A 26,922-nucleotide genomic window follows, 5' to 3' on the forward strand; every position below is an offset into this window, starting at 1 on the left:
CACATGTCGATCCATTCAAACAGCTGAGAGAGACACAGGGAGCGCAGCGGGTTGGCCTTCGGGATGCGCTGCTAGCTGCGGCCTGCAACATGCGACTCCCAACACCCAGCGATGCCCACCCCCCCCCCCGCTCCTCATAGAAAACACATGCACAGGATTAAGTCAAGGTACGCGCACGTCTCTAAAATGACATCAAGCAAAGGCCTTTTCATTGAGGGTCAGAGCGGAGTTGATTGTTTCGCACAGAACAAACGCAATCACAGTGAAGAGCTTCCATGGATTGAATCGGGTTGGTTTTCTTTTGCGAGGAATCGAGATGAGGGGGAAAAAAAAGACTTTGGTCATTTTCAGAGTAGAGCACATGTGAGCGTGGCTGCTCGAGGGGCAATGCTACGTGTCCTCCGCACGGATGTGGGTGGGTTAGGCACCATCGGCCCCCCCAGTGACGGGGCCTGGGAACATGCCGGGAAGCGAGGTCCAAACAGGCCAAGATGATCGGTACTGGACTCTGCATGCTGAGCTAGGAGACAATTCCCTCTCGGAGTAATGATGATAAGAACAATATCTAGTCATTTAAAAAGTTATGATTTATAATATTCGTTTTCCCTAAGTTTTTATACAGTGAACATTTTACAATATAAGCCATCTCCTGTATAACTGCTGCAAGAAGAGAGAGAGCACAACATTAGCTTTGCCCATGCTTTAGGTTGGCCAAACCATAATAGCCCAAACGCAGCCATTATAATGTTGCCTACTGGTTTTCCGCCATGTTGTTTGCCTTTCTTTCTTTTCTTTTTTTTTCAAAAGGCGCCGCCATAAGATGGCCCGCGCGCCGTCCAACCATCTGGGTCAAAGCCACGAGCCTTTGCCTCACAGTCCGAAGAAGTCGGCGTGTGAGGGACACAGGCCCACAAGGCCTAGAGATATTCCTAGAGCCTACGCTCTGAAACGAGATTAAAGAAAAATAGACTTCAGGTTCTTTCCATCTAGCAGAGAAGGCGGAACAGAAACCGCTGGTGGGACTAAGATAGTGATATGTAGACACCATTCCTCACGGCGCTCTACCGCCCCCACACACACACACACACACACACACACACATTTGTTTAGAAACGCGCGCGTGTGTGTGTGTGTGAGACGTGTAGGGAGCTCCTCGCATTGATTGCCGTGGCGGTAATTAACACTTCATCATCTATGATTGCAGGAGCTCTCTGTCGGCCTTCAGTTCTATCGGCTGGAAAGAAAAACAGAGAAAAGCCAGCAACAAAAAACAAACAACAACAACTTTGGAGTTTTCCCACTCCACAAACGTTGTGTGTCTGTCTGTCAGTGTGCGAGCATGTTGCGGCCAACGCGAAAATTGGAATTTGTTTGCGTGTAAATGTTGCCTAACATCTGTTTGAATGTGTTTCTTATAAAATCACACAACTCCCCTGCAAAAACCGTTTTTTTTTTAAATCTTTTCCCGGGTTACTTGTCAAAGAGGAAAAGCAGAGCGTGGTGGGATATAGAAAGAGAGGGAGAAGAGGGGGACGTACTGGTAAAAAATAGAGGACAACAGTCCAAATATTTGCTCTATCTATACAGTCTCTATCCCAGAACATAGCTGGTGAACTGTGGTATAGAAAATAGATCTCAAGGTACACAGACTCTGCGTAAGCAGGGGGGGGGGGAGGAGGCTTGCAGAAAGAGAGGGGCGAGGAGGGGGGTTTCTTGCAAGCACAGTGCCGCATTCACACGGGGTTCTCACAGTTTTTTTAGGTGGAATCTAAAGGCATTCCATGAGCAGAGATCCTCTGGCCCCCTCCTCTGCGTCCGCGCCGGGGGCCGCCTGCAGAAGAGGGAGGGCGAGGCGGGAGGGAGAGTCGCAAGAGAAGGAAAGGGAAGGGTGCTTTTTGCCTGCATCCGGTCCACAGAAGAGAAGAGGGTCTGGGCTTGAGTCTCCGTCGTGTACCACCCCCGTCCCCCGTCCCCCTCCCCCCCGTCCCACTTCCCGCTGGTCGGGGGGCGGGGCTATGTGGCGGGCTCGTCCGGCTTGCTGACAGGTTTGCCTCCGTTCATCACCGCCGGCTCGCTTGTGCTTTTACTGCCAGGCGCGGCCACCTTGGGCACCGTCTCTCCAACGTCGTGCAACGATGGCTCTCTGTACATGGCCACTGGGGGGGGTGGGGGGGGTTAGGGAGGGGGGATAGGGGCAGAGAGGCAGAGAGCAAAGCTGTTAGCGAGAACAAATTCTTTCCCCTGATAATATTAGTTGTTGTGCCCTTTTTTCCAATATTTTCCAATGACTTCTAAGAAGATGGATGTCCTTCAACATCCTGACCTGCTTCTGTCTCCATCGGGGCTGATTCTCAATCCAAGGATATGCTTTTCAACAAATCAGCAAAAGGTGCCTCATTACCCGACAGTTCACAGCAGCTGTATGACGGAAACGTTCGGGAAGCAGCTTGGTAACCGACTGAGTCTCCACGCTGCACTGCAGTGAACTACACGTACGGCAGCAAAAGCATCAAGTCAGCAAATAATTAGAAGAATATGTTGATGCATCGCATAGTTCTACCATCCCTAAAGGGAATCTCTTATAATGTAACAAGGTAGTTAGTGTTTTTTACTGTTTTTCGTGCCTCATCCTACACGTTATGTTTTCTTCTGCAGAAAGAAACCACTTTTTACAATAATGAGGACTCTTGCAAAGTGGACACCAGATAAAGTCCTGCAGGCACCAAAAAGAGAAGAGATAATAAGTAAACAAATATTGAAAACTTCAAGATTGTTTTTTATCAAGCTTTAACTACACAATTATTTTCATGATACTAATAGTAAAAATAAAATAATAATCAAATCAAGCCCTTAATAGCAAGTGGCAAACCAAGGCTTCAGGTTTGGACGAATCGATCTGAGAGTTCTGTTTTTTGGAAGTTGTGCACCTTTAACATGTGAACCTGTGGAGGATAAAGCTGGAGGCATTCAGAGTGTTTTTCATATCGCTAACAAATCTCATGAAATGATTAAACTATCAAATGTTTCGGCTCATCCAAATCAGTTTTTTATTTTTATTATTAGAGCTTATTGGTTCCTAATGGGCGCAGTGATGTTCAAACAGGAGGAGACAGGGCATCTGGGGGGGATACTTGACTGTCTGTGCGGAGGCGATGCCGCGGGAATCCATCCACGTGGACCCTCCCTAAACCTGGGTGCTGTTATTAAGTGTTGGCATTGCCGTACATACCTTCTAATGGCTTGGGCAGGAAGTGAGCAGCTGGTTTGGTTTTTTTCACCCGGTTCCCCTTCATAGCTTGGCCCTCTTTGTTGAGCCCTAGGAACCAAGCTCTCCCCGACTCCTGCTGTCTGTACAACATGGACGAGTAGATCACATAGTAGTTCTCAAACACCGACTCTTTGAACTTGCACTCCGCTGTGAAGAGTTCCTGCAGAGACAGAGACAAGCACCGGGTTTTATTGGATGAGAAACAGGAAACAATACATAGAAAACTCCATTTGAATGGAACTAAATGAAGCTTAGGCGAAAATTCAGTCAGGAAGACTGGACAGGCGTTGCCATTCTCGGTAGGCTTCCTCTCTCCATGGGGGCACACGGCCAGCTGATTAGGGGCGGGGTCAGGTAGTACCAGCCAACTAGATGTGGGTGGTGTTACCGTAAACCAATTGCATCAGGGCTGGCAAACGCTAAAAGACTGTTCTCTCTCTCTGCTGTCAGTTGTCATTTCAGCGCGCACCAAAGGCGAGTCAGAGCGCACCAGACGTGAGCAGGTGTCATTGCAACGCAAAACCAGATGCGATAGGTTGGCTCTGACTGCGGGGCATTCTCGGTAAGACGATTCCGGAAGAGAAACTATTATCCCTCAGCCGCACGTCCTTGCGCAACTGTGCAGGTGACCGGTTGACGTTTTAAATCGAGTTAGTGCTCAGCTGCACGTCCTTGCGCAACTGTGCATGTGACCGGTTGACGTTTAAATCGAGTTAGTGCTCAGCTGCACGTCCTTGCGCAACTGTGCATGTGACCGGTTGACGTTTAAATCGAGTTAGTTCTCAGCCGCACGTCCTTGCGCATCTGTGCATGTGACCGGTTGACCATCAAACAAGCTATTATTCAGCGGCAGAGAGAACTGGGGAGGAAGAAGAAGGTTGTCCGACACAACAATGTTGCGGTAAACGCCGATGGGAAGTCGGTTGATTGCGATCGATCGAAAAGCTAAAGCAAAATCTGAGCCGGCGAGCCACCGGCGTAGTAGCACTTTTATGAGGCGCAGCAGGAAGCAGTTATGCTAAACGTAAGAGCGCTGCGCGGTCCGAGCACCAAGCATCCCTCTGCCCAGGTGTGAGTGGGTAAGGCTCACAGCTGGCAGAGAGCGAGTCGATCCCTCCCTGCCAACCGCACCGAATTGAAACAACCCATTATGTTTTATGTAATTTAGCATACGATTTAATCCAAGGGACAAGAAGTGCATTCAGCAGAGGGTACAGAACAAGAAGCAATAGAGTACAAATAAATCAAGTAGCCAAACTACAAGTGTGTTATTAAGAGCCAGGGCATAAACAGTCGAGGTGTTAAGGACTTAACGGTAGCTCGCGCTGAGGGAGCGTAAGCACGCGCTCCCGGTACCGATACCAGCCGAGGCATCGCTCCCATAGATCGTGGCAACGCTCCTTTAACTTGAGGCACCGGTCCATTTAGCTCCCCCGACCGAGGACCTGGTCTCTTGACCGAGTAAACACACGAGGCAGTTGCCGCGACTCGCCGCGGTAGTTGCCACAGAGCCACAGGCACCGCAACCTGCAACAGGAAGTGCCTCAACGAGTTGCCACTGCCACTAGCGGCGCTAGCTCCTACTGCGAGAGAGCGCTACACCCCGGACCGGCTCTCAGCTACTGCGGAACATCGAGGACGGAAATCACCTTCATCTCCAACGCCTGGGAAACGCGCAGCTTTCCGTCCAGCAAGCAGCTCCTTGATGGGCTAACACTCGGCAAGTCGACCCTCCGCATCCATGCAGAATGAAGCAGCTCGGCATTCACAGGCACCCGCATTCCCTGATCGTCCACCGGGTAAGCAAGCAGATACTAAGCTGGTAACGTATGGACACGCTCCGCGATGCGAAGCTATTCCCCGGTTAGCACTGTCCGGCTGTCCTCATGTGATGATAGCGCAGCGTCGCGAGGTGACGCTCCGTGGTGTTTGAAGTAAGCGCTCCACGGCGGAGCACGCAGCGCTGGCGTCTACCGTTGTTTGCGCGGTGTAATGTAATGTTTACCCTGAGAGGGGGCATTAGCTAGATTCTTACAGAGCTGGGTAGCGAGCTCAGCGTGAACTACGGGAGTAACAGGTCGGCAACCAGTACCGTGAAGCTTCTAAGGTACTCAGGCCGGGTCCACCGTATTGACTACAAGTAATCGATCGGAATAACTGCTACAACTGGACATGATGTTCTAGTCAAATAGGCTAAGCTATAGCTAATGTATAGCATAAATAAATACAGGACCACTAGCAATAAGGGGGAAGTGTCATAATTATGTGCCTATGCAGGTGCATGGCTTTCAAGCTAAAGCAATATAAGGATGAATAAATAAAAATAAATAAAATAAAAGGAAGCTTGCGCGACTCCTGCATACAGAAACAAGTCCCGGTAAATAGGCCTGGTGGAAATGGAATCACTGCCCAGGACCGCAAGCGACATTCAACTGCAATCTATCCGTGCGGCGCTTTGGGTCACTCAGCTCAGATTGCCCGTCAGCAACACGTTAACCACCGGCATCGGGCTCGCAACAGTCCTAGCAGCGGCATGAGGTCCTAAAAAGCCCAGTTCATGGTCATGCGTTTTCAGAGGAACACAGGGGCATGCATACAGGACCCGGTGCACGTCCGTTCCGTGCTTGGTTACCCCTTCTGGCAGCTGTCAACCAACTGTGCTGGGCTAGCAAGCTACGCAAGCCTCGCGCAAACCACAATGCTGTGATTGGTCAGATAACTATGTCCTTTCCATCCATCCTGTTAGCATAATACCGGCGTATAAAAGTTGTTCAGGAGAAACAAATCGACTTGAAGCGCTTTTTCGGAAGTAATACAGAGCTGCGCTTACCCATTCAACCAGTCATGGGCTGATTATAAGGATGCACAGATGGGCTCCAAACTCATGGAGGGAGATCTCTGAAATTGCCGGTTGAGGGGCGTTAAAGTCCTGGAGGAAACTACGGGACAAACATGGCTGCGGAAACTAATAACTGAACATATCAACAACTTCCACACGCAAAGACTTTGTGTTCTGGGTCGCCTTCTACAAGGGCCGGTGTGCCACCTAGGCTGGCGGTGAATGGCTTTGCAGCACGGGCAGGCCCCTTTCAAAACCATGGATGGGAATGAGTATCGACTCAACTGCCCATAAAACGCAGCCGCGTTGAAGAACCAGGCACCGGAACCATAAGCTACACTCGTCGCATGATGACAAGAGTTTGCGCGAAGAGGCTAATTCGCCATACGCATTATGCCGCGGGGAAGCGTATTTCCATGCTGCTAGCAGGACATGGCGGCTTATGTATGCAAACAGCCGCAACCGATATGGGAACAGGAGCGGTACTGACGGAGCGTGAGTGTCAGTGGTTTCAATGTGTTAGTGTAACAGCGCAACAGCGGTTCTGAATCAGTAACATGGAGGCATGCAGGCCAGCTGTGTTTTGGGGGGGTTTTGGTCAAAGCCACGGCTGGCTAGACCAGGGCCTCCTTTCTTCAGATGATTCCATTTAGCGTGACAATCAAGCGCGGCCAGAAATCTCAACTAAGGGCTAAAATTATTCTTGGTTGGCTGAAATATTTATCCGCTTAAGAAGTTGGCACCAACAGTACGCAGGGCATTCATTTAGGGGCAGCTACTTGACTATAAACCAAGGTATCTCCTCGTCATCCCTGCCTAAGGGTACGTTGCGCCGCGGCAACCCACACATTCTCCCACATCAAGGATGGCGAGTTGGATTCTGGAAGCCTAGGAGGGTCTGTGAATTCCAGAAGGTAATAACTGCTAGATCTGCTAGCCTCCCAGTGACAAGCTCTCAGCCAACAGGGCAGGGGGGTCGTCAGAGGTTGTGACGTTCCTCCGCCCTGGTCGTAGCGCAGTACGTACAAAGCAAGATCTATAAGCCGTAAATGAGCGGGTAAGCATGCATATAACTGGTGGTGGTGGTGCATTCCCTTTTGGCATGTCGGAAGGCCAGGTCAGCGTCCCCTATGCAGGGGACCGGCGTAGTTCCTCCCAGTCTCCCTAAGAAAATCTAATTTCCTAAGTGAACGTGACCTGACTTAACGTGGCTGTGTTTCCTAGGTTTAACGTTACCTGGCTTAACGTGTCTGTTTCCTGGTCTAACGGGACCACATAAATTTCCCCAAAAGATGTCCGAAAGGACCCGTCAAGCTGACAACACTCTGTTTCGCGGTCTCACGGGACCAGTCAAGCTGACTACCTTTCCGTTTAGCGGTCCCGCGACCAGGTCACTATAGATCAGGGCTAGTTGCCTGTCTGAGCAGGGCCCGGTCCAAGCTGGACCCGTCAAGCGACGCAGGGCTGTTCAGCGGGCGCACAGGATCAGTCAGGTACACCATGTGACCATCTGTTTCCCGGTCTGAGCGAACCCGGTCAAGTTGTTCTGTGAGGGGTCCTCCGCAACTATGTCTATTCTGCGGTCTCCCTTGACCCTGACTGTCCTGTTCTGCGGTCGACCGTGACCACACCTATCTTGTCTGCGGGCTTACACGACCACACCCTGCCCTTGGCGTGGGTCTCTCGCCCCCAACCTATACCGTCCTTTGGTCTCGTAGACCCTCTCTTTTACTTCGGGATCTGTTGAAATCCCACCATGCCTTACTGTGGCCCAGCTAGGCCCTCGCTACGTCCTGCGGCTTCCCTTGCCCCCGTGTCCTTGTCTGTGTTTCAACGAGATCTTCCTGTCCTTTCCTTGTTAACTGTGGCCGCTATCGGCTCTTGACTCCCCGTGACCCATGATATGTTCCCCTACCAAGCTACCCCCTTGTCCCACCAGCTCCACTTAAAGTCTGGCTAGGACTCCTCAGTGGCCGTAAGTATTATTTTATTCATCATAAAATAAACCTGTTTTGGGGGATATAGCTCGGCTCAGCATCCCGGCCCCTGGTCTTTCCTACGGCTGGATGGAGTCCAAGCCCCAAACACATTGCAATAACAAAATGAATGCATGTTATAATAAAGCACTGTTCAAACTTCAACAAGTCTCTCCGGATTGAAATGAAGCTTAGGCGAAAATTCAGTCAGGAAGACTGGACAGGCGTTGCCATTCTCGGTAGGCTTCCTCTCTCCATGGGGGCACACGGCCAGCTGATTAGGGGCGGGGTCAGGTAGTACCAGCCAACTAGATGTGGGTGGTACCGTAAACCAATTGCATCAGGGCTGGCAAACGCTAAAAGACTGTTCTCTCTCTCTGCTGTCAGTTGTCATTTCAGCGCGCACCAAAGGCGACCCGCCACCACCCCTGACACCTCCAATCTACAGCAGTACCTGGCACATCAGGAAATTGGAGCAACTTATTCTCTACCACCATCACCAGTGTCTGGACTCCCGAAGGGGGGGATATAGCTCGGCTCAGCATCCCGGCCCCTGGTCTTTCCTACGGCTGGATGGGGTCCAAGCCCCAAACACATTGCAATAACAAAATGAATGCATGTTATAATAAAGCACTGTTCAAACTTCAACAAGTCTCTCCGGATTGAATTGCAGTGGACTCCTATTAATAATTAACGGTTCATATTACGCAAGAATAAAGCAGATGTCGGATTCATAATTCATATTCAAACTGCTCTGGGGGGGTCACCTTTATTCCACGCTGACATGTAATAATGTCGCAGAAACGGCCTCGGCAGGTGAAATGGACCTCCATCAGTCGTGAAAAAGATTAGCGCTGCCGAGTCCATCTCGCTATGATCGGGTCTCGAGCCGGGCCTAATGGCCTGCTCCGAAGAAATGCAACTCTCATTCTCACCTTGGCCTTCAACCTTGACATGAGATGTGAGGGCACTCGTTTACTCATTTAGCTCATGTTCCCAGTAGATCATACACTTTGTTTGGCGTTGACCTCCTTGCACCTGCGGCTTTGGAAAGATCAGCAAAGCTCTCTGTTCCTTACACATTATTTTAATTGGTTGACCCCAAATGGGCTCATCCCTCCCAAATACGATGTCTCTATCATCAATTCATCCAGGACTGCCTTCTCAACCTGGAATGATGATGAAGCTATTCTATTACACTTGGATGTGGCAACGCTGAATGAACGGCGAGACGCCGCGTCTCTCTCCCCGAGCCGCCGCCCATTCATCTCCGCGCCAGAAGGGGAATAAAGAGGTTTGCCAAACGACCGTGGCGTTATTAAATCAAAGCACCCTTGTTACAATGAAGACTTTCACTGCGTCTGTTGGGAGCAGCTCACACCGAAAAAGAAATCTCCATCTGCGCCACAGGGGACCCATGATAAGGAATACATACAAGTTTAAATTGTGTAGGATGATTTTGAAAATGACTTTCCCTTCTAAATAAAATCAAACCTAAAGCAGGTGGGATGAACCATTCCACGTTGAGTCTTCAGATTTGCGAGGCTGATGGGCGTGTCATTAGTTGTGGAGGTATTTGCTCATAAATCACTTTTTTTGTTGTACTGCTACTGCTGCACAACAGTTTCCCAGGAGATCAATGAAGCGTTATCTCATTATCTTATCTTATTGCAGTTCAGCAGCCCGACGTGTCAGATGGTTTTGCAGGAGGCCTTCACTTTGAAAAAGGACAGCGCTTTCCAAAAGAACCTGGCAGCTGATTGGACGAACCAAGGTGTCTGAAATGAGTCTTGGCAATCCATCAAAAGCTGAAGATTAATGTTTACGTCCGTGTTTGTACAAAATGTCATCACTTTTACATCCTGTGAAACTGTCCTAATTAGCCCCCTGCAGCTACAGTAATGCCCAAAAGCTTTGGGTCACAGTGACCTTTGACCTACAGTTTCTAATCAGCTCACCCTTGTACAGTTGTACAGGGATGGAATGGACTGAAACACACTGTGGCAACGAGGCCTGAAATCACGTTATGTCAGAAATAACGTGAGGGTCGTGACCTCCCTAGTTTCAACCTACTTCAATTCTATACTTACTTCACAAATTTCATCCATTGTATCTGCCTTGGAAACCCAGTATGAGCTGAGTGCTCAGTGTGGAACACCCTGATTATGGTGTCATTAGCCTTTGAGGAGCACCACTCCTGTCGGAGCTTATCCTCTGAAAGCAGAGCCGAGAGACACTTGGGAGGAACCGCAAGGATCCCGAGGAGCACCCGGGCCGTAAGTGTCCTCTCCGCCCTTGATCGAAGACACCGCGGGCATTCTCCCCCCCCCCCCCCCCGAGTGACGAGGCGACAAAACGCACGACGCACAAAACGACAGCTTCGACTGAGATGAACAGTGAGAAACAGTTTCCCAGCAGCAGAGGCGATGAGAGGTCAGAGTGGCGATGAAGGTTGAGGCGCGTGGTGGGACGTCCACCACGGCGTCCACGTTACGCAAGCTAATTCTATTTTTAACAGACTATTAAAAAAAAAAATGGATTAGGATAAAAACCATTAATGTTGCTTCCAACAGCTGGGCAGACACAGACAGACGTGCAGCAGACTGACGCAATAAAAATACTGAGCTGCATTTGATAACCCCCTGAGCGTCTGGCATGTTCAATGTCGTATTATAACCCCCCCCCCCCCCCCCCCTCCCTCTGGACGATGCACACAAGCTCAGCCCCATCATTATTCTTTTTATCGAGCGCATTAAGATTTATTGTGTGTCAGCGGTGGGCAGTTTGTTTAAGGGTTGCTTATTGTTGTTGATGGTTATTGATGTCGGGGGGTAAAATGGGAGGGGCGGCTCCCATCTGGACAGGTGAGCGAATAAGATATTAAATAAAGCTATATACGCACAACTGAACATTTAGAATGTCCAGGCCAAAACATGGACTAAACATCATAATAGCACTGCTTTATTGTTCTATTTCTTATTATTTTATGAGTGTTCGCTCCTCACCAAACCTCTGGAGGAGACCTCATGGTTAATAGTTCATGTTCACGGTTCCCCCGAGTTGCCTCAACAAGTCGATGAATTCTTCTTTTCTTTTTTTTTTCGTCCTCGGTCAGGTGGGCGGCGCCGCAGGTCAGTGGGCTGCTGTGATTGGACGCGGTGTCCAGGTGCGCTGATTACTCACCGGATCACCAGAACGCACTCACTTACATTATTGCTGAATATGAAGTGAAATCCCAAATGAGTATCCCTGTGTATCAAAAGATACAAATAAGAGAGAAAGTTCTTTGCCGTTAAACTCTGCCCAAACGGGTAAAGACGTGGAAGAACAAAGAGAGACGCAGAGACTCGGTCGCACCGAGCGGCAAATCAAATCATTTGGTTTGCGTCACCAAACGGTTGATTTTCTCCCCCCTCTCTCCCTCCCTCCTCCCCGTCCCTCCCGGCGCTCCATTTCAGCGGCTCCACGGCTTGGCGGAGGGGGGGGGCATAATTGACCTTGGCCACAGACAGCGCGAGGTGGCCAAAAACTACTCAGCCGTCACATAATCAGAGACCGTGTGGTCTGCTGGAAGAAAAAAAAAACAGCAGCGGAAATAAAGGAAGAGATGAACAATCACGTGGAGGCAGAGGAGAGTGGTTGGGGGAAAAAGTGGATTTCTAAAGAAAAATAATCACTAAAGCAAAAAAAAAAAGGCAGAGACAGGCGCAGAGAGTGGGAGTTTGAAATAAAAAAAGCACAAACAGGCTGTAAAATACGGGAGAGCAAAGAGATAAATAATAATAACAAAATAAAAGATAAATAAATCACATGAAGAGTGTCACCATTTCCTAAATGTAGGTGACAGTGGAGCTCGCGTGGAGGGGGGGGCTGGGGTATGCAGATGGGGCACTCGCTATAACCCAACTGCGGGAAACCAAGAAATTAATGCTGCCTGTACGAAAACCTATTAATCCGTGGAAAAAAGGTCAAGCTCCAGAAAGCTGAGCTGCATTCCTAATGCTCTCATATGTATCACAGTCACGTTGGCTCCAGCAGACCTGTCTGATCATCAAACCCACATGTGGAGAAACAGCTGCATGGATAGTGCACACATGTGTGTGTCTTCAGGTTTTTTTAGTTTTTTTTTTAATACAGAACAGTTATTTTTCGACAATAACCCACAACCAGCTAGTCTCCTTATTATCTGACAAAGAAAAGGGAGCACTCAACGGGATGCACTATTGAGTATGACAGCCTGAAGGAAGGCAAACTGTTAATGAGGAACCTCAAATCAAAATGTCAAAGCAATAATCCACTGGTGTGATGCCCTGTGCTGACTCAAATGTTGCATTAGATGAGCTCCAGCAAATCATCGGCTACATTTAATGAAGGCATCAGCGCTTCATGGACGCCTTGATGAAAGGATTGATGAGAGGACACACAGGACTACTACAACATGAAAGGGTATCTTAAAGATTATCATTGGTAATGAACTCTTCCTTAAGAGCAACAAGTGAAACAATCGACTCATTACATGCACAAGTTCAAGGGGAGATGATTGATTGGGTTGAAATAACTAGTGCCTCGAACGGAAGAAAGTTATGGAAAGTTATGCGGGAAATGAACCCCGTTGACTCAATAACGCCGGCTGTACCTGGCTGGGAGGTGGCTCGTTTTGTTTGGACCATCCAAACCCACTGCCAAACCGCAGATCTTTTTACTTCCTGATTGACAATCTGGTTAACACACACCATCATTTCATGGGATTCCTACCATTTACGCCGCATTCGTTTAACCAGATGAGAACAGCCTGTGCTGTTTTGTGAAGTGATTTGTGCATCGTGTTACCTGGATGCAGATGTGGTGAGGTGTCATCCATCTGCACTGTGTCTACTTTACTGAATAATGGAATAAAATGTCTGTCGACAGATAATATGAACCGTCATATTTGCAGCCATTATACAGTTAGCATGACACAGTTAGCATACATTTAGCCAGCAGTCAGCACTCCAAAGCCCTGCAGCTATGTGTATATCTATTCATTCATTTTAACGTGTTCCTACCAGACCAATTGCACAACTTCACATGCTGTAATACATTCTGTTACTTTTATTTTTTAACATATAACATATAATATTTACAGGAATTTTCCTTATTTTTTTTACAGAGAAACACATTTATTTTAGAGATTTTCTCTGTATTATTATTTCATAATTAATGAAAGTTAAAGGGCAACCTACTGCTGCTGCTGCCAGAAACATGGGTTCTTTGACCAAACACCTCATTTTGTATTCGTCTGTTGCCTGACAGATGACGGTTTGTCATGAAATATGTTTCAAAATGGTGGAGTTAATCCTTGTTCCCTTTTGCTGTTGGAGTATTGAAATGTTTTATTTTGTTACTACCTGCTGTGCAGTTTTTGCTGGATTTATAAGCCGCAGCAAAAAAACTGGTGGCAAACAGCAGGGATGGTTCTCAAATGATGTGTTGTTTTGGGTCAGTTTTGATAAACCACGAAAAAGCAAATCGCTTTAAAACATTGAAGGATATATGTCTGTGAGTGTGTGTGTGTGTGTGTGTGTGTGTGTCTACATCCACTGTTGATTCGTGAATTGGTGGCAGATTGGTGTCAGCGCCGCTAGAATTCTTTTGGAGATTGGCGAGTCGTTTCTTTGTCAGGGAGAACCAGCAGTTTGGCCTCTACAGCAAGCTGACGGGCTTATAGCAAGACACACACACACACACACACGCACACACACACACACACACACACACACACACCATTTGAATCAGCCAACACGGCCAGCCCGAGTACACACAGAAAGAAATAAGATGCCACAGGTGTATGGAGCTGTTTCTCCTCTGCTCGGTTTGCACCCTCAGGAACGCTGCCCCACTTATGTTTAAAGAGGAAATGCATATCCTCTACTTGTAGAACCACTAGCTGGTGACTCTCTCTCTCTCTCTCTCTCTCTCTCTCTTTTGCTCCGTTGCACTCGACATCCTCCTCATCTTGGCTGCGAACTGTAGCCTCCGTTTAGCGTGAAGCGACTGCAGCGTGTGAGGGGAGAGCATTGAGTGTTGATTTGTAACTGTCTCCACGTCCGGCGTGGTGGTCTTCTTACTCATCTTTAGTGATGGTGTGTCGCTGTTTTTTGTTGCATCTGACCAGAGGTTATAAAAACATTCACCAAGGTAATGGCTGATGATTTGATCACTAGGCATATGGGTAGTCGATCTTGCATACAGCAGCCTGGTGCCATCAATGCTAACTTTAGTATATATTAGCATATTAGTCTTGTTTTGACCTGCGGCTGAAAACATGCAACAAAAATTCATTTCAATTCTACGGCCTAATGCAAAGCTGTTTGAATGTGAGATTTGATATTATCAAATGACTTCATTGGATTCATTTAACTGCTCATTCGGTTTGAATAAAAACGGACTGTATGTTCTGCAGCAGTGGGAGCATGGTCGGGTCTGTCATGTAGCACGGCCTTTTGTCTACCACCTGTTTGATGTCACTCTTCTGTCCCGTCATTGGACGCAAACCTTTCAGCTGCGCCATGATTTATTACTCCATGATTTATTACTCCATGATTTATTACTCCATGCTTTATTACGCCATGCTTCAATTAATACATTTACAGCCCCGTCCATTTTTGCAGTTGAAGAAGAAGTGCAGAATCAGAGCAACGAGCATAAAGACGACCCACGAGCTCTCTCACGCCCCCTCCATTCAGGCAGAGGTACTGTCTGCCTCGGTGCTATTTCAAGGTGGGTTTATGCTGGATCCGCATAAATAGGGTCTACACATCCTTTAGAAAGAAAGGACGTATAATTAAATATTAGAGTGGGACAAACTAAAAAAATAAATGACATTTAAAGCATGGATCAGTAAAAATAAATATACATAAATTTAGAATTTAGATTGAAGGATTTGAAGAAAATAAGAAGTAAAAAATCTTTAACCCAAACAACATAATTAAAACTGATTTAAACAGATCTAGACTATTCCCAGGATTGTCACAATCATTTTCATTGTAAGTAGGATTCGTACCACCTGTATATGGGCTTGAACTCTGATTTATACATAAATCAAGCCCAACCAATACCAGCTGTCTGTGTTCCTTGATGTCCGAGGTCGTCATAGATGACAAGAAATATGCACTATAAGGACAAAGCGGTGTTACTGTGATTTCTTCAAAACGGTTTAATATATAATAGGATTGAGAGATTTGGTTAAATTTGACTGTAGAGGGGCCATTCACAGTATCCATCCGTCCTGAAGCCCTGTTGACAAGCAAGCAGAGCACTCAGCCTGAGTGTGTGTGCAGCAGGGGGAGGACGGCGGAGGATTCCCTGACAGGCTGTCTCTCTCTCTGGGGATAAAAGGTAGCATGGCTCCACCTTTCAGGCCCTATGATTCACCAGCAGCCAGAAAGAAACCACGCAACCTACCAATCAGCTATCAGCTGTATTGGATTTGTTACCTGCAGCTAAAATAAAAGGAGCTCTTTTGCATTAGTCCAATATGTGTAATCTGTTCATTTCCACAATGCTGCGGGACGTTCAAAACAACCAAATATTTTAAAAAGGGCTGATTACATTTCTCTATATGTATCCATTTAGCCACTTGCATTGGCTCATAAATTCATATTCACAGAGAAAGTGTACTGGTATCCCAGCAGCCCTCCGGCGCTACTCCCCCTGGCCATGCCTTTTTCATACAATGCAACAAAATTAGAAGTATGAAGGAGGCCGGGGGAAACGGTAAAAGGACGGGTTCAGCACTTTTCTAGTGTTCGGACAACCCATGACGCTTTGAACCTACATTTCAATCACCCATTCACATTGAATCATACACTGATGGAAACGGCAATTTGAGGTTGGAAGGGCGGCGCGTTCGACCGCCGAACCACAGGAACACAAGGACTTTCACCTAGGAGACCCCCCGTTTGCGTCCAGGTGAGTAACCTGATGTCAAAGTTGATTTATGTGCTACCTAACTTCTGTTTTTAAGTAGCTCAATTAGAGGAGAATGCAACGAAATAATGAATAGTCTTTAAGATATCAGGATTCTGTGAGGATACGTTGCCTGGTGCAACCATCCAGGACCATGTGTCACGGTTTGGCTTCGCTTCCTGTTTTAGTTTGAAGTTTCATGTCTCTTGTGGTCCTGGGTTAACTTCACTTCCTGCCTTGTCCTGTGATTGCCTGATTGATTCCACCTGTGTCCAATCACCTGCACCTCCCTTGTGTATTTAAGCCCTGTGTGCCTGCTGTCCTTTGTCGTGTCATTGTCTATGTGTCACTCGTCGTTGGAGCACGTTGTTTTCTTGTCAAGATTAAAGAGCACGTTTGTCGAGAACCTCTGCGTTTGAGTCCTGCTTCCGCCTGCTCCAGCACCGAACCTTGACAGAATGACACGACCAAAGAAGGACTCAGCAGAGTCTTGGAGCGATCTGGGCCCCGACTACTTGGACGTGAGAAGTCCATTTTGGCAGCGGAAAACAAACTTTGTTTTCGGGCCCAGAAGCTATCAAGAGGCGTGCCTCGAGCTACGGGACATCCTCAACCCGAGGAGGAGCCCGAGGAGGAGGAGGAGACGAACCCCTCCAGCCCCGGCTCCTGAGCCGGCCCAAAGACGCTCGCCCCAGCCCGTTCCTGCGCCGAGACGCCCGTCGGCGCCCGTTCCTGCGCCGAGACGCCCGTCGGCGCCCGTTCCTGCGCCGAGACGCCCGTCGGCGCCCGTTCCGGCGCCGAGACGCCCGTCGGCGCCCGTTCCGGCGCCGAGACGCCCGTCAGCGGCCGTTCCTGCGCCGAGACGCCCGTCAGCGCCCGTTCCGGCGCCGAGACGCCCGTCAGCGCCCGTTCCGGCGCCCGTTCCGGCGCCGAGACGCCCGTCAGCGCCCGTTCCTGCGCCGAGACGCCCGTCAGCGCCCGTTCCGGCGCCGAGACGCCCGTCAGCGCCCGTTCCGGCGCCGAGACGCCCGTCAGCGCCCGTTCCTGCGCCGAGACGCCCGTCAGCGCCCGTTCCGGCGCCGAGACGCCCGTCAGCGCCCGTTCCGGCGCCGAGACGCCCGTCAGCGCCCGTTCCTGCGCCGAGACGCCCGTCAGCGTCCGTACCGGCCCCCAGAGTCCAGCCTCCGCCCGTTCCGGGCCCCAGAGTCCAGTCTCCTGGCCCGTCCCCACGGCCCCTGATCGTGCCCCCTCCCTCCCACCCCTTGGTCCTCTCCCCCCCACCCCTGGGGGCCGTCTGGGATCCGGCCCTTGAGGGGGGGGTGGGGTCAGGGGTTGGGCCGCCGGAGCCGCACTGCTCGGCGCCCCCCTCCACGACGACGCCGGAGCCGCACTGCTCGGCGCCCCCCGCCACGACGACGCCGCAGCCGCACAGCTCGGCGCCCCCCGCCACGACGACGCCGCAGCCGCACTGCTCGGCGCCCCCCGCCACGACGACGCCGCAGCCGCACTGCTCGGCGCCCCCCGCCACGACACCGCCGGAGCCGCACTGCTCGGCGCCCCCCGCCACGACGACGCCGGAGCCGCACTGCTCGGCGCCCCCCGCCACGACGCACGGCCGCCGACCCGGCAGACCCCCCGAGACCCGGAGGCCCGGCCGCCGACCCGGCAGACCCCCCGAGACCCGGAGGCCCGGCCGCCGACCCGGCAGACCCCCCGAGACCCGGAGGCCCGGCCGCCGACCCGGCAGACCCCCCGAGACCCTGAGGCCCGGCCGGCCCCCCGAAGGACCCGACACATGGCCGCCATCACCCGGAGTTCCCCGCGCGGTCCAGGATCGTCGGGTCCCCACCCTCCCTCCCCTTGTCTGATTTTTTCCGGTTCTGTTCCCCTTTAGGACCGTCTGGAATTCGGTCCTTGAGGGGGGGGTTCTGTCACGGTTTGGCTTCGCTTCCTGTTTTAGTTTGAAGTTTCATGTCTCTTGTGGTCCTGGGTTAACTTCACTTCCTGCCTTGTCCTGTGATTGCCTGATTGATTCCACCTGTGTCCAATCACCTGCACCTCCCTTGTGTATTTAAGCCCTGTGTGCCTGCTGTCCTTTGTCGTGTCATTGTCTATGTGTCACTCGTCGTTGGAGCACGTTGTTTTCTTGTCAAGATTAAAGAGCACGTTTGTCGAGAACCTCTGCGTTTGAGTCCTGCTTCCGCCTGCTCCAGCACCGAACCTTGACACCATGGTGCCACTGCGTGTGTCAGTATTTCATGGGAAGATCTGCAAAAGTAACTACAAGTACCTACACTGAGCAATGCAAATATGTTATACCGGCCTCTGTCCCAACAGAGGAAGCGTTTTCTATTGAAAAAAAACAAAGATTTTATCAACGCGGCATATTGGTTAAACGAGAGGGTGGTTGTTGACTGCAGCTCAGAGCCACCTGTAGCAGAATATCCTTTGAGTGACATGAAAGTGAGGAGATAAATGAAGAGAATGTGCAAATGAGCTGCTGATTATTCACCAGAGTCCCTTTAAAAAGTTAATTAAAAGCTTGTTGATTCCGCTAGAGGAAAAGTGAAGTGATGATGATTAGTGATCAATCAATAAGATAATTCCATCTAAAGAGAATATGAATGTCGGTAGAAAATTCAAGGAAAATCCATCCCATAATTAAGACATTAGAAAAAAAAATTGAAATGCGAGCATCGTGGTGGTGCTTCTTGACTACAATTGGCCCTTTGACAATTACAAATATGTTGTAAAGAAAGGACACCATCTCATATAGTACCTAAGAAATAAAACCTGTAGAAAAATACATGTCAATCAACATTGGACTTCTTCTACATGGGCTCTATGCGTGTGATCTGAGAGGGAGGCGAAGAGAAGAGCGGCTCATCACACACAGACAGACAGACAGACAGAGAGACACATCGACACCCAAAGAGACCGACAAAGACACAGAGCGCCGCAGAAAGGAACACAACGAGACACGCGGGGGGGCCTTAATGTTCCGTTACCATCAAAGGGGGGGCAAAGATAGAAAAAGTATTTTGTCTGATCAAAGGATGCAGAGGTGCGGCTGTTCTCATTTCAAGGCCATCTGATAGCGGCGCGAAGCAGTGTACCAGCCCTCACTTTCTGACCCCGACATCCTTTGATGTTCTCATGAGACACATCACGTTTGTGGACTGCGGTTTTGAAGCCTCGAGCGAGTTGGCTATTTTGGCCTTTGCTATCCGGGCGTTTTGGAATTCGCTGATTCTTTTTTTTGCAGCCAGTGAGCGAAAGTCACCGTATTTTGAGGTAACAACTGAGGTAGAGACGCTGTATACATACGGTAGAGGTAGTGGCCTGTCAATCACAAGGTAGCTATATGCTGCCTAATGGGACCTTAATCATCTTAATGGGTATATACCACACATATATATGTATGTAATAGCCATTATTTGACCAGTCCCCACTAAATCGTTGAATGGAATTGTGCAGATGGGTACAACTAGTCACTAGTAATGGCGTAGTATAAAGTTAGAAAAAAAGCTTGTGCATTGATCTTTTAAGATTGTCTGACTCAAAAAACAAGTTGTATACCTCTATGAAGAGTATGTTGAGGGGCAACAGATGCGGGTGTATAGTTTGCATTTGACATTTATACACCGAGGAGGCAATTAAGCAAGAACTAGGGTCATTATTACAGTGAAAAGGCGAAAACGAGTTTGCTCTGATTCATGGAGAAATGAAAATGATGCCATCTATATTTCAGCATCGTGACATATGTGAGAGAGAGCAGCCTGAGACCCCCTTCAAGCTGCTTCAAAGGAAACACAATGGCACTGGAAACAAGGAGACCTTGACAGAGGCTTATAATGCTTTTTTGAGAATTGATGTTGCAGATGCAAACTAAGTGAAAAAAATAGCTAAATGCTGTGGGAGGAGATTCGGTATGCGGTTTATTCTATTGAGCCTGTATGAGATGGGAAGAGGAGTCCAATCTCAACCTGTTGTTGAATGATATTTCTGATCTGACAACAAAAAGACTGACTAGGGCGCCTTATTTCACAGTTTATGTCTTAGTCACTTCAGAGAAGCTGTATGTGCACTAGGACTGTGAAAGGTACATTTCTTAATATGTCCTCTTTAAGAAGCAGTAACTTAATAGTTTTTCACAGTGTAATCTGTCAAAAATCCTTCAAATGTTTCTTGAAACCTCTAAAACGTTTGCTCCAGGAATCCAACGGGAAGTTATTCCCGTGAAATACTGCTTTCATTCTTGGTCCCATCAAGAGAGCTATTGGGGTTCAATTGCAAGTCATATGCATATACCCTTTAGTTCTATGTTTTCACTCTATTTACAATACGGGGTCCATTCCAAAAGATGGCGGATGTTCACGGCCCATCAAAATCCAGACAGTTGCAGTACCTCCATGATGGCCAACGTCATTTCTCCATGAGTAAGAAATGTGACACGGCAAAGCAGAGCGTAAGCGACAAGGCAATCTACAGTGAGCGCTCTGCAGAGATGCTGCAGGATTAAAATGGGTTCAGTAACAATTTCACTTGTGCATCCAGGCTTTTGATTCAGTAGAAAATTAAACTTCATGAATGCTTACTGTACATCTTTATACTGTCTTGAAAAGCAAGAATTAATTGCTATAATAAGTAAATTCCTTTAAAAAAACCAGTCCTTGTGACCACCAAATATCTTTAAGCCATTAGCAACGATGTCACAGCAGTAGTAAACTAGAGTTTCAATTTTTTGAGCCCCTGACAGAAGTCAGTTGAAGCAAAATGTGTGTAATAAATGGTGTAAAAGGTCACAGTGACCTTGGAAACCAAAATGGAAATAAATCCCTCTGTGCTTTTCTGAGATATCAATTTAAAAATATGATTTAACATAAGTTGGGCCATTCCAGGACTGTGTAGAGATCAGCTCGAGGTATAACCACTGCGGAGCCATTCTAACGCTCCCCTATGGGTATTATGAGAGCTCCTAAAGACTGTCTCTTTAAAGAAAGTTCATATCATTTCTTAGTAAGTACCCAGAAAGGACTATTTTTACTCTACTTAACCTTCGATGATGACAAATGAATGAATTCATAATCCTGCGTGTAATTCTAATGAATATGAAATGAATAGTGGGTCCGTTTGATAGTGTGTTGCTCGGCAGAAGGAGCCACTGACAAATGGGTGCAAGACGCAGTGGCTGTGCGCATGAACCACTAATCATATTGCCAACACATCGCTGAATTCCCCTCTCTCTCGTTTTGTAACCCCCTTTTCTTCTTCCAACCACTCGATGCGGCATTTGTATTCTCTCCAGTCTCCTGCTATCCCATTACCTGTCAGCAGCACATAATTTATAGATACGGCAAAGTTTCTCCCCGCAGCATCCATACTATGCCGACTACCTACGGCCTTTTGTGTTTTTCGGGCCACTCCATTTCAATAGAGATGTACAGATTATCCCAGAAGGATGAGGGAGATTTAGTGTAGGCTTTAGCTGACGGATCAATAGTTGGCTGATGGCCACAATGGTAGAACGTCTGCCTACTCAGGGAGGAGAGATACAGCTGGAACATGCTTCTATGAAGATATAGATACATGACTTCGGGGAAACAGGAGAAATGATTTATATGAAGCTCACAAAGGCCTTAGCAGGTCCTCTGAGATGCCAGAAATCACACTGCTATTAATGTGCAACTATACGGTACAACGTTGGCTGGTGCGTTAGAGGACATTGTGAAGCATGAGACAGTGCCAATGCAAAAGCAAAGCCCAGAGATAAAGCAATAAATCCTAAAGCATATTCAAATAGATTTCAAATGGAGCACTTTGAAGAGAGCTGGTTATGTGCTTCTTTTGTGCACAAAGTACCTTCAGGTTACATATGTATGATACATATCTGTTCCATATAGCACACATTAAAGTTCTGCAAGTGAGTTATGAGACACAGCTTTCGAGAGGGGGGGATTAGAAAAAAGAATTTGATCTTTGATGCTACTACACATTGTTCCTTTAAGAATTTTTTAGATTTGAAAAAACTCCTGTTGCTTGAGGGAGAGCTTAAAGAATCAAAGTGGTATGGAAGGCTTTAAGATCTCTTTAAAAAAGGATATATGGAAATGAAATCAGGGACTGGCACATGAAGATGTTGCCATTACTTAAGCCTGCAAATTCATTGGCATGAGAGAATCCACAGATTACATTTGACAAAAGTTTGATTGAACATCATATTCAGCTTCTTTCCAAGAAGCTAACAAATGAGCCAATGATAAACTAATCAGCTAATGCAAGCGGGACCTCATTGCTCTGCCTGGACTAAGTCAATGTCCATAATGATCCACAGCCGATCCACCGGGACTTTGATGGAATACTAATTCAAAACCCTCTCACCACCTGGGATATGTACAGTACATTGCTCGGCTTGGTTGATGTAAGCGCTCTGGACTGATGATCCATAACGTATCTACTAATATTCCACCTAGCACACTCACTCCCTCTGCTGCAATAGTTTACCATATACCATAAATACCAGTCATGTAAACCAGTGACTCAGAGAACCGCTGCCCTCTGGGAGACTCTTAATTGCCTCAAATAACCCGGGGAAAAGCAGAGTGATTGAGTAGCATGGGCAGATGTGACATTAATAGACCTTAAGCTTCTGACCTGGAAAGTGTATTTTATGATTTATTGCTCAATCAGGCATAATCCCAACAGGTGACCCACTGAAGGGGGGCTCCCAGTTTCATAAGCCAGGAGACTTCATCCATTCTAAAGCCATCGAAGGCAAGAAAGGAGCGCCGCTTCGGAAATAATGAGGTTCCCCCCATTGTGAAGAAACAGAATTGTAAAAAGCATTCCTAATAGCTTTAAATTGCCTTTACACCGTAAGCGCTGGGGACCAGGGGGCGGGCCACCGCATGTGTGTTCCTCACACCATCGTGAACTAAATAAATTAAAATATAGCTACTCTATGTGGACATACTGTATAATGTTGGGCAAAAGTGTGTCTGCTTCTTCTGTAAGTCTGAATTAGTTGAAAGGGTTGAACGATCATTTCAGAGGCATTGTCTATGCCATTGTTATGCATTTCAAGGTACTTATTTAGTTTATTTAGATTGAGGCAAAAAAACGGTTAGTAAGGTTTAAGTAAAATGGTTAATGTTTGGGGTCAAACTAGTACGTCATATAAGTAAAATACATATGGAAACAGGAAAATGTGTCACAAACAACACTTAGTAAAATGCTCACGATGCCCTACCTTCATTGCTTATCCTTCCGTAGCACATCCATGAAACTGTGAAAGAGATCACTTTCATTCGTGGCCCATTTGAAATCAACACCAAAAAACATGTTCACACGAAGCCATCTGTTGGGCAACGATGCCGCATGCAGTTGAAACACACATCTACACATGTGTGCTTCTACACAGAAGAGCTGTTACAATTCTGAGGAATTATAATGATGCTGCCCATATGGTTGAATGTAACTAGAGGTTTTCTACCTTCCATTATATATAGAGATTTTTTCCTTTTTACACTTGAGCCTTGAGCTTGTCACACCAGATTGGGGAGTACCAAAGTTCACCAAGTCTTCACGAAAAACAGGGCTGCTAACATTTTGTTTGACGCGCAAGTTTTCTGCCACAATTACGCTGAAATGAATTTATTTCCCTGCTTATACTTGTGTGACCGGGCGAGTCACAGGCTTCTCTATGAGCTGTATGAAAATAAAACTGTACTGCTGGTCGATACAGAGAAAGTCTGTTTTAAGACAGTTTCGCAGATTACCACTCGGACCGTAACTGTTATATTTCCAAAGGCAGAAAAGGAGCAGCCAATTTGAGAGCAGCATTGGATAAGCCTCACACACTGCTGTCGTGTGCGTACATTTTTTGTAGCGATGCAAATGGTGGAAGCCCTCGCGTTCAGCCCCCCCCCCCCCCCTGGAGATTTCATACATTTCGGAATTGGGCGCCACGGGATAGCGATCCCTTTGCTTCTGAGTGCTCAAACCGTTGATGATACGGCCTCCACTGTAACAAGTGAGTCTAAAGCTCGCCACTCCAGATTGGTCCTTTCAAGGATTTCTTTTGGAAAGAGGGCCACTTAAGTGATGTGGCAAGTCAATTTGACAATCATGAAAGGTAGCATTAAGCTGAGTGCAGACTCCTGATTAAGAGAAAGCCTGCAGCCAGTCAGAGACGAGTGAAGAGAGGGAACGGGGGAAATAGAGCTAAAGAAAACTGGCCATCCATGAAATGCCAAACGCTTTCTCTTGAGAGACGGTAGGAAACTGAATTAACAGGACGGGAAGACAAACCAAATTGGCAGCAGGGAGTTGCATTTTTCGACACAACCATTTCATCATATGTAACAAAACTATACAATCCAACACAGTACAGCTATCTGAAGATTACATTCGTGTTCCCGCGGACGTCTACACCCCCCCCCCCCCTTTACATTTCAGAAGAAGTAGCGCCCGAATGAGGGAGCAGCCTGGAAGGGAAATTAGCTAGTTCATTGGCTCAACTACAAAAGGAGCAGATAGAAAAAGGGTTAGATGATTGAACTCCTCTTTCTTCTTTGTACGAGGCGCACAGTCACTTTGATGCTATCGCTGTCATTCAAGCCGCGCACTGCGCCCTGGGTGCTTCACACAAAAGGATATGATGCAGCACCGGAGGCCTTGAATGGAGCTTTCTGTCTAATTCCTAAAAGAGTGGCACTCTACTTTTGATCCATCTCATCTGCTAAAAAAGAATTAGCGTCCCTCATTATCAAAGCCTGTATTCACAGTCAAAGCCATAGAAATGTATTATTGTGAAAGAATAACCAAATTAATTCTGGTTAATAAAAAATGACGTGGCTTCTGGGAAATGTAGGCCAAATGATGCCTGTATACTCTGCATTCCACAGACTTCAAAGCAACATGGACTTCTGGATTTATGCAACCTTCAAAGTTGATTCTGAAAAACGGAAGTGCATTGTAACCAAATATAAATATAAGTCAATTAAGTATTAGAGAATTCAAGATTACATGCCGCTACATTGTACGGTAGAAGAACCAAGGTAATGAATGGAGAAGAAGATGAATCCCCGATCGGAGGATTAGGAACATGAGGACAGCAGAGGGAAGAAGAGACGGTGACTCTGATGGATTCACCTCTACGGGGGAGGAGCGGTGCTCCCAATGTTCTTCCCTGCTGATTGATTTGAACGACCGGGAGAAGACAGAGTGGAGAAGTGAGACGAGAACCACTACCTATGCCGACTGAGGACTTATCACCGCCTCGGGTCGTCTGTAGCCCCCCCAAGATGCCTGGTTTATTTTGAACAAGGCTGGTCAATAACACGCAGCTGACCACTAAGAGAAAAAATCCCTGCTCCTCAGGCCTGTCTGCGTTTCTGTTACTTTACTAAATGCAAAACATATTTTTCAGAGCGTTTATCTGCCAATAGCATCCATCCAAAGTGTTCATCTGCCAATAGCATCCATCCAAAGCGTTCATCTGCCAATAGCATCAACCCAATCCAATCCACCAGAATATTAACACATTTTAAGTGAATTTTGGAATAGCACATAGGCAGATTTAAGAGAGACAGGAAGATTCACTGCTGAATTATGTCACTGGATGAAAACCTTTAACCTGATGAATGGAAATCCGTTTGCACGACTTTCTGCTAAATGGGATCCTAACCTTCAGAAAAATACAATTATACTGTTGCAAGTGTGGGAAATGTCTGAGACATGTTCAGGGCTCCCTTATTGTAAATACTTGTTTTGCTTGCTGGTTAAAACATGTTTTTATCCATACATGTTCATGAACATCCATGTTTTTGTGTGGGCCCCACAAACAAGACAAGTAAGCGTTGAGACTTACTTACAGTATGTACATGGCCAAGCTATGCTCAGATACTTTAACAACAAGAACAGAAACGCCGGCTTACTGATGTGTACACATGGCCCTCCCCGTTCATGGCGATGTATAAACCGGTCTTCACGGACTGAATGGCGACGACTCTGAGGCCCACAGGAATGAGGTTGAACAAAGCTGAAAAACACACAAGTGAAGAGGAAAACACACGGATACGTCACTGATTACCATAGACACATCTAAACAAGACTGGGACATCATTGTGTGATTCATCATGCAAAGCGGCCTGTCATTTATACCTCACCAAGTGCAATAATGGGATCGCTAGCTGTAGCATTTTGGTAATTGCTGATGATGCATTGAAGCAGGGCCGGGGAGCGTGACTAGTTGAGCGTAGCTGCCACCGGCCAGAGCTGCTGGAGGCGAAGCTGTAATTGGTGCCATTGTTGGTGTGTGGCAGATCTAACAGGCCTTTTTTCTGTTGTAGCAGACTCCATGGGCCCGGCTAGCTGGTTTGTACTAGAGTGAAAAAAAAGGACTGGTCTGGCTTATACGGTAAGTGTCAGTGCATATGTGAGATTTAAAGCTACATAATGACAGCTGACTTTGTAAGATGTCGGCTGGCATGGAGGCCGGGAGGAAGGCTGAAAGAACTACTGCATGACTACTGCATTTCTTGGGCAGTTCCACCGCTTGATATTATGCATCTCTTGTTCTCACTATATGGGTTTCCCTCGATCTTTCTATCAGAAATGGCACGTGCCACGTCTCCTCATGCTGACAGGACTAAGTGACACAATGTGGATCGTCCAGCGTGAGCACCAAGCAGGGGAAACAAATGAAGCACCTAGCCTGCAGCGCTCCACAGGACCAGTGCCAGAACAAGGTAATAATACCATTTTCTCCCCGTTGAGTATATCGTTCTCTGGTCCATTTACCTCTCAGAGAGAAGGGTAAGGCTGTGTGATACTACAGCTGTCATTTAAGAAGACATTTCAGCTCCCAAGGCTGAAAAATTAGGGCGCTG

General features: G+C 47.6%; 1 protein-coding gene across 3 annotated transcripts in view; it reads right to left on the minus strand.

Annotated features, from left to right (window-relative positions):
• Positions 1–1,963: 1,963 nt before the first annotated feature.
• fgf14 (fibroblast growth factor 14) overlaps positions 1,964–26,922 on the minus strand; it is an 85,803-nt gene continuing 60,844 nt past the window's right edge. For all 3 annotated transcript variants that reach the window (XM_037487890.2, XM_037487891.2, XM_037487892.2), the window contains exons 3-5: positions 25,969–26,072; positions 3,230–3,428; positions 1,964–2,156 (exon numbers count right to left, since the gene is read on the minus strand). In XM_037487890.2, coding sequence (XP_037343787.1) covers positions 2,014–2,156; positions 3,230–3,428; positions 25,969–26,072 — 446 coding nt within the window. In that variant the 3' untranslated portion in view covers positions 1,964–2,013. The remainder of the gene's footprint in view (positions 2,157–3,229; positions 3,429–25,968; positions 26,073–26,922) is intronic.

Source organism: Pungitius pungitius, chromosome 10, assembly GCF_949316345.1.
Source record: "Pungitius pungitius chromosome 10, fPunPun2.1, whole genome shotgun sequence".
Lineage (NCBI taxonomy): Eukaryota > Metazoa > Chordata > Actinopteri > Perciformes > Gasterosteidae > Pungitius > Pungitius pungitius.